The sequence below is a fragment of the Brachypodium distachyon genome, chromosome 1 (genome assembly GCF_000005505.3).
Source record: "Brachypodium distachyon strain Bd21 chromosome 1, Brachypodium_distachyon_v3.0, whole genome shotgun sequence".
NCBI lineage: Eukaryota > Viridiplantae > Streptophyta > Magnoliopsida > Poales > Poaceae > Brachypodium > Brachypodium distachyon.
This window is the reverse complement of record NC_016131.3, coordinates 41365476-41374104: the sequence shown is the minus strand read 5'-3', so window position 1 is coordinate 41374104 and position 8629 is coordinate 41365476. Positions and strand designations below refer to the sequence as shown.

At 49.2% G+C, this 8629-nt stretch overlaps 1 protein-coding gene across 1 annotated transcript; it reads right to left on the bottom strand.

The window, feature by feature from the left end:
* Window positions 1–455: 455 nt before the first annotated feature.
* On the bottom strand, window positions 456–1139 carry LOC100828852 (nuclear transcription factor Y subunit B-8). Its single transcript, XM_010231570.1, has one exon. It carries the CDS (start codon window positions 1137–1139, stop codon window positions 456–458), a length of 684 nt encoding a protein of 227 aa, XP_010229872.1.
* Window positions 1140–8629: the final 7490 nt, after the last annotated feature.

The window sequence follows — 8629 nt, the reverse complement described above, 5'->3', positions numbered from 1 at the left end:
AGGTGACAAGTTGTCGGTTAGTAATTAATGGTGGTTAGCTTTTTTGACTGGAATCGCAACACGAGAAGTGAGCTCCAGACGAAAACCTAGCACCGACCTTGTTCCCAACCGGCTACGACGGCATCCTTGGACATCATTCCCCTCCATGGGGGCGCTTTTGGCCGTACCCTAGAAATTTGAGGCCTCGGTGCTAAATATGAAATTAGACTCCATATTTCAAAAAGCCCTTATGATAGAAATATATTTCTATATATGTAATCACTATTATTACAAAGATTGATTGGACCCAATCAATTTCGGCAGGCTAGTCTCAACATTGTTAGTGTCGTCATTGTGGCCCTTGTTAACATTAGCATTGGGAGTTTGAATTTCAGAAGTAAGTTCAGCCTGCCCCCCCACCCCACCCCCCCCCCCCCCCCCAAAAAAAAGAAAAAAGAAAAATTAAGGGCCCTGTTCTAGCTTGCCTCGTCCCCAACATCTCCGCGGCTGCTGCCTTCCCCGTCCCCAACGGGGCGCTTTCCACCCAAGACGCTCCCCTGTTGGCCGCCTACGACCGGCGCCGGCGCGCGGACCTGCAATGGCATGGCGCCGATGGCATACCCCTGCTGCTGCACCGGGGCTGGTGGCCGCGGCGCGTACATGGCACCACGCTGCATCTGCATCAGCCCCTGGGCTGCCGCGGCAACAGACACAGGCACGAGCGGCAGCACCGGCGCCGGCGCCCTTGGCCCGGCGGCAGCGGCAAGAGGATTGTTGACGACGCAGACGCCGTTGTTGTTCTCGATGTCGCGCATGCGCTGCAGGTAGGCCGTGAAGGGCTGGACGTAGTCGTCGAAGCCGAGATTGTCCATGGCCCAGAGGATGTCCTCGGCGGTGAGGATCTTGCGGCGGTTTTTCAGGCACCGCTCATTGGCCTCGCCCGTGAGGAAGCTGATGAACTCGGACGTGCTCTCCTGGATCAGCTCCTTGGCGTTGTCGGAGATCTTGGCATGGGGAGGAAGCACGCGCCGCATGATGCGGGTCACGTTCGCGATCGGCATCAGCCGGTCCTGCTCCCGGACCTCCACCACCGGCAGCACCTCCTCGGCTGATGCTGCTTCAGCTGCTCCGGTGTTGGGAGCACCGCCGTTGTTATCCATGGAGAGAGAAGGCGCTCCGGTGTTGGGAACCTCGCCGTTGTTCTCCATGGGAAGGTGCTAGCTAGTCACCTGTGTTAAATAGACAGATAGCTTACGGTGCTATGCCTTACCTCGTGCAGGTAGTCTAGAACCACATTTACCTTGTGTTTATGGTCCATGTATATATCAATTTACAAGAGGAAAAAATGTGGACTGGCTTGCACTGGCGGAGCTATGTAGAGGTGAGGGGGGCTTAGGTATCAATTTTTTTTAATTAATACCTAGTCTGAAAAATTTAGGGTAAAACATGTTCTCTGACCCCTGTAGCTTGCAATACTCGCAAGAGATTAGTTTACGAGCTTCTCGTTCTCTCTGCAAAAGCGCCGCATTAGAACACCAAGGGCCCAGGCCCACCTTGACCGCACGCTGCTGCCGATCCCCCTGACCCCCATCGCACCGCTGCGGTTCAGAAAGACATTCTCGTCTAGCTCTGCCACTGCTAGCTGGCTTGCATTCAGTGGCCAGCAAGTAACCTGCTAAGTAGCCCCGCGATACGACGGTTCACGCTAGTAGAGACTTACATTTTCCGTCAGAAATGGTCTTGCATATATTGTCAATAAATGTATAGATTAATCACAGATAGGAAAAAGATAAATATTAAATAATCATTACCTCATTTCATAAACACCCCCCCCCCCTCCCAGGCCACCATCTAAAATAATAATGTGGTTGTTTGCGTTTTACTGCTTTACTTGAGTGACAAATTTGGACTCGTTTGGATTCAGTAGCCACGGAGAGAGTAACTAGCTAAGTGGCCTCCGCTAGTCCGCTATTGACAGACATTTTTTTCGATAAAGAGTAATATTATTAATATCAAAAAGATATCAAGTACACCTATAGCCTCTGCAACAACACAATGTCAAGAACAACCGAGATATCGAGGATGCACATAGCCAAAAAAAAGGAAACAAGAAAACAAAAAGCCAAAGCGAACGACGACACGCAACAACAACTACAACCACCACCGGTGCATCTCCTGGACTATGAAATGTTCAATATAGCCATGCCTCCTGGCATTGACGGTGTCGAACACGAACGAAGAACCCAGATTCTGTCCAGACATGGCCTTGCCTAGATGGTCGATCAATATAAACATTAATCACAAAAGATAATTAGACGTGAATGTAACCCTTGGGAGCCATTCATATGGGATCCAACTTTGCTAGTCTTTTTAGTTTTGGCCAAAGATGTCGAATATATTGACAACTCATTTAAAAACTTTAATTTATAGCAGTCTGATTTTAGAGTGCATACACACATCTAAAGTTTTTATTTTGATCATCAAGATCATCAATTACCGATAATTTGTAGATTATGGCGCATAAAAACTATGCCAGCCATCATTGTCTTTTTTAATACAAATTTAATAGTGCATTGTTTCTGGCACACAACACACATAGTATTTGTGCTAGTGGTTAAAGTTGAACTTCAACATAAGCAATCTACCGGGAAACAGCTCTGCCGAGGGCCGATAACTTTGCCGAGTGTTATTCCTTAGGCCCTCGGGGTTTACTGTATGCAAACCAGTCCACATATGCCAAGCAAGTGAGGTCGTAAACCGCAAACACCCTCATGAGTATTTGGTGGCTAGGGAAGGGCTTACGAAATGAGCTAGTAATGAGCTAGCTGTCCATTTGTCCTCTTCTAAATTGAAAAGATATAATATTTAATACTTATTTTTTCCAATATGATTATTTTCAGCATACATCGACCATGTAGACAAGCTAATGTGTCTCTAGACAGTCATATACCTGAGGTAAGGTATAGCACCGTCTAGCTAAGCTAATTGAGCCATCTGGGGTCGTTCTTCTGGCGCGTAGTTCCTGACCGCTGCCACTTACTCCGTCCGTCCAGTTTTAGTGAGCATGAAGATATGTTCTGGCTATGTGTAACTTCAACCACTAAGTAGACTAATACTATTTTTGTTGTGTGCCATAAAAAGTCTACTATTAATTTCGTATTGAAAAAGACTCTGATGGTATAGTTTTTATGCCACACAATCAACATATTATTGGTAATTGATGATCAAAATTAAAACTTTAGACGTGTACATGCACTCTTAAATCAGACAGATCGAGTACATCTCTGCTGCTAAACACTACTCCAGAAAATCCCTCCAGTGGCGGTCAAAAAATGGGGTTGGTGGCGGTGACCACGCTCGCCACCAACTCTGCGTCACTGGAGGTTTTAGCAACAGTGGCGGGTAAAATACCCGCCAGTGCCGCACGGAGCTCACCAATGGCAGGTAAAATACCTGCCACCGAAGACCTACAAACCGCCACTGCAAATCCCTCCGGCACCACCGAAAAAGTGCGTGGAGTACAGCAGTGGCGGGCGCAGTACCCGCCACTGGACATTTCCAGTGACGGTCTATGGCCGCCGCCACTGAAACCGTTTCCAGTGGCGGTGGTGCCTAACCGCCACTACTATATGTTCAGTGGCGGCGGTTTATAACCGCCACTGGTACTATTTTTTCCCAAAAAAAAATTATGTATAAAAATAAATATTTTTGTAGCACAGAAAATAGCAGGAAATATATTACAAAATAGCAGAAAATAGCAGAAACAGAATAGCAGCAAATATATTACAAAGTTCCAGACGAGTTAAACATTCAAGTCACATGCATGTATACAAAGTGTTTGAAAGAATGAGCCACATATAAGAGTGTTCACCACAAATTAACCACTTTTGGCGACAATCCCGCCGTTGTAGTAATCCCCGCTCGTTTTGAGGAGTTCCTTGTTGAGGATTTCTCCAATGTCCTTCTGGATCTCGTACATGAGAATTTTTGAGTTGTGCCATAACTCGGCGTTGGCCAGAAAGAAATTCCTCACTTCTTCGAAGGTCTTCTTCCCCTTCGGTTGGAAGTCATTGATGAACTGCTGAATAGTGTGCGTGCAGTAGTAACCACAGTAGACGGATGCTTAAGCCTGTTGCTCGCAGGGGAACCTAAAAGTGTGATTGAGGGGAGCGTCAGGATTGCGGCTGAAGCCAGGCATCGCGTACCATTTCACCGTGTTGCGATAGGCTGAGTCGATGACATTTTTGATCGGGTCCCAGTCGCGTTGTGGTTCATTCTCCTTGCGTCGTAGTGGATCAAAATATGTGACCCCTCCAAGATCGAGGCAGATGGCGATTGTCATCCAATGGCCGCTGTTTCACAAAAGGACGCACATTGTATTAGCCAAATAATATAACAAGCAAGTCTTCCGACGGAAAAAGATGTATATATGTATTCACGCGAATTGAAAACCACTTACTGTAGATGGTACAATATCAATATAAAACGGCGGTCTTGGTGCTTTAACATGAATTGAGTGAGGTATTCAATCGCCAACCTTCTACTTTCGGCCAACAATGGGTCTGGACCAAGCAAAGTGGTGTTGAAGAGAAGGGGGTCGACGACGGCCATGCCATATTGCTTCACCCTATAGGCCTCCATCGTGTAGTGTACACACAACAGTCTTAATTTGGCGTTGTCGAGACACTTGCGGTTGAAGCGGTGAAACAAGTCGAGGAAGTCAATGCCGAAGGTAACGTCATTTTCCCTCTAGATTTCCCCCGTATTGGAGTCGAAGAAACCATAATGCTTTGGCACTCGAACCCTAATTTCCAGATTTGTTAGGTCTGCGCCTGATGATGCCACATTCATGTATTTTTCATGGAGCTCTTGCATCTCCCGTGGCAGGCGATACAGGTCATCCGGGGACACCATCGGTTGTCCGGGGTGGAACAACAAAAATTGGGAAGACTCGCATGTCCACGAAATAAGATCCATCAGGCAATCTATCTCCAACACGGGGGTGGGTGGGCATCTTCAGAATGTCTGGTCGCTCTTCCCAAATCCCTTCTATCTGCGGCGTGGTCTTTGGTTGTCTTCCTGAAGAAGACGACTCTTTTCCATCCTTGGAGGAGCCCTTCCTTGCCTTGCCGCCTGTCCCCTCTTGTTTTTCCTGCGTCTCAGGAAATCGGAATTGTCCAATTTATGGGGGACCTGCATCCCAGATGGGCACTTGGACGGGGCTCCAATGGGGCTGATGCTGCTGCGACTCTCGGAGGGACGGGTCTTGGTATTGATGGCTTTGGGGCTTCGGGTTTGGGCGGCGACGGAGGATTTTGGCCTTCATTGTCGTCGCTGCACTCCGCCGCAGGTGAGAAGTCTCCTTCTGCGGGCTCGTAGTCCAAAGGACCGGGTGAGGCGCCAAGCAGCGACGGAGACGTCAGGCGTCGGGCGGGTGGAGACGGACCGAGGCGCGGCGATGGAGATGGAGACGGAGAAGGCTCCGTAGCGAGGACCACCAACCTCCTAGGCCAGATGATGAAGAAGTTGATGCAATCCCTTAGGGTCGTCGCCTCTTCGTGCGGAGGATAAGGGACCGGTTCGTCCTCAAAGCCCTTGAGCAAGGAGTCCACCTGCACCCTGACCATGTCGTCTCGCAGGGTCACGTGGTTTACCATGGCCGTACGTGGCATCAGCAACCCGTGCGCGCCCAGAGGATTCCCCACCGTTGGCATGTGTACTCGGCATTTGATGCCCTTCTGCGCATGACAAACATGGCAACATCAGTAATAGATTGGAGCATGATAGTGGTATTTCACTATTTTTCATACCGCGCGAAGACGCTTACCGTGAGGTTCTCGTCTGGTGGCCCAAGCAGGTCAAGCTGGCACTCAGTGCCGGAGCATGAGGTGCTCTTATTCCCCAGCGGGGAAGGATCCGGTGTGGGTGGGGTTGGTTGGATGGGCGCCGGCAGGAAAACACCGTGATCGATGAAATTGTCGACATCACGCTGGTCCCTTGCATGCCGCATGAGCTTCCTGAGCTCCTCCTTTGCCAACACCCGGATCTTCTCATCCAATTCCTCTAAGCTCTGTTTTTTGCTGGCCGCCCTTCTGCGTTTTCGGGAACCTTGCTCTTTCTCCATCTGCCTGCGGAAGGGCCCGGAACCGACACCTCGCATATGGCCCCCGTGCTCATTTCGTTGCAGAGCGTAGCTGATGGCATCATCCCACTGTTGGTTGATAGACGAGTGGGAGCCATCCGACTCCCACTCTGCCATTGCACGCTGTATACAAAAAACAACATGCTCGGTGTTAATCTTATATGTGAGTATAAGAAGCCCAACCGATAAAAGAAGATGCTGGACGAGGCCTTACGAGTGTAGCCTCTTGCTTCTCTGACATAGGCTCCAGGCCCGCCCACTAATTTGCGGTCATGGACGACCGCAACCATTTGCTGGAGCGCTCACCGTGAAGCAAAGTTGGGACCCTCGGTTGTATCCCGGCTTTGTCCAATGCGGCGTCCTCCTTCGCCCACACCTTCTCCTTTCCGGGGCGTCCACGACTGCCGAGGCGGTGGTCGAAGGGCCTTTTCTCACGAACCTCCTTGTACCATTTTTGGTTGGCCTTGAATTCAGGGGACCTGACCCACACCTTGAACCTCTCCCAGTCCTCCTCCGAGGTCCCCTTCCAGTGCTTGTTAACCACAGTCTTCCAGTCTTTGCCGATGAGCTTCCTGCAGTTATATTGCCACGTGCTCTGGCCCTTCCTCATGACTTAGCGCATCCGCCACTCCAACCGTGAGCGGTTCTCATCACTGGCAAGCACGAACTGCTTCCATGCCACCTCATAACGGTCCTGCTTCACAGCTTCAGGGACGTCGCTCCATCTTTGATAGATCCGAGCACGTCCCCTTACGATGGCGTTGCATGTGTTGGAGAATTTTTCTGCAGCCTCCACCGGTTCCTCTGGGTAGCTTTCTTTATTGAGCTTGCTGACGACCCACGACTCCGACGACTCCGACGGCACCTTGTTCGTCCCCCGCTTGGACTTCGACTGAGTGGTCGACGCCGTAGCCTGAGACGTCACACCCTGGGGCTCCTCGACTCCTTCAAGGAACAGCTGCTCCTCGGCTCCTTCTTCGCCGTGCTCGAAGCCATCGCTCATGGCAATTTCCGAGCCTGAGGAAGATGCCCCCGAGGTAAATGCCCCCACTTCTTCTCAGACTTCTCCCTCCACAACCGGTGGCTGCTCATGCACCTCTTCAACGTGAGCCTAAGGTTCCTATCGAACACTTATAAAAGTAATTTAAAAAAAAACGGAAAATTTCGGCATGACCATTGATGTAAAACAACAAATGAGTCTACCCGTATTTTATACCTGCATAAAAAAATTTCCCACCCACATATACCCTCTCAGCACAATGGCCGGACCCATCTCAATGACCCGGCACGATGGCCGGGCCCACATTGCTCATATCAACCGACACGATGGTCGGGATCACATGCATGTATCATTTAACCAAAAACAACAATAACATCAATACTTAACCATAAACAGCAATATAAACCCTAAATGGATAGAACTAAACATAAACAACAATGTTTAAACCCTAATTAAACATAAACATCAAGATTCAACCCTAGTTAATTATAGAACTAAACATAAACAACAATATTTAAACCCTAACTAAACATAAACAGCAAGATTCAACCCTAATTAAAAAAACAGCAAGATTCAACCCTAATTAACTATAGAACTAAACATAAACAACAATATTTAAACCCTAACTAAACATAAACAGCAAGATTCAACCCTAATTAAAAAAAATAGCAAGATTCACCTCTAATTAACTATAGAAATAAACATAAACAACAATATTTAAACCATAACTAAACATAAACAACATGATTTAACCCTAATTGGACCGTAAAAAACAAGATTCAACCCTAATTGAACCTAATTTAACCCTAATTTAACCTAATTTGACTCATCGGGGCAAGGGCTTCGTCAGCCGGTGGAGGAGTCGGTGCGGCGGGCATGGTGGCGGCGGCGGCGGTCGGGGCAAGGTCGGCGGCCGCGGGGGTCGCGGCCGTGGGGGTGACAGGGTCGGCGGGAGCGGGGGTCGCGGCAGAGCTCCGGTTGCGTCCCCTCCTCACGGGGCCGCCAGATCCAGCGACCGAGGCCGACGGCGCCTGCACCTTGCCGCGGCGGGTCGTCTTCCCCGACGTCCCCTACGAAGACATCGCGGCGGCTAGGGTTTGCGACGGTGGCAGCATAGTCAGGCAGGGCTTCGCCGTAGGTTAGGAAGTGAGCGCTGCTGGTCTGGGAAAGACGCGCATCTCGAATACAAATTTTCACCAAGTCCAGCAAGTCCTATATATATAGACAAAATCACCAGTGGCGGGTATCAGCATATACCCGCCATTGCTAAATGAGACCACCAGTGGCCGTTCTTAAGGATACCCGCCATTGGTGCTCACCAGTGGCGGGCACTAAACAACAATCGCCACTAGTAGTAGGAACAAAAGTGAGGGTTCTTCACACCCCTGTTCCACACGCTAGTAGCGGGGATCTGAGAACTACCCGCCACTGGTGACTATTTTGGATTTAGTATTATATTCTTATTATATTTTGTGTCTGTCTGAAAATTATAGTACCTGTACTTTCAA

Excerpts from the sequence above, each read along its gene's own strand:
- LOC100828852 (XM_010231570.1), bottom strand. The coding sequence starts at position 1,139 with ATGGATAACAACGGCGGTGCTCCCAACACCGGAGCAGCTGAAGCAGCA.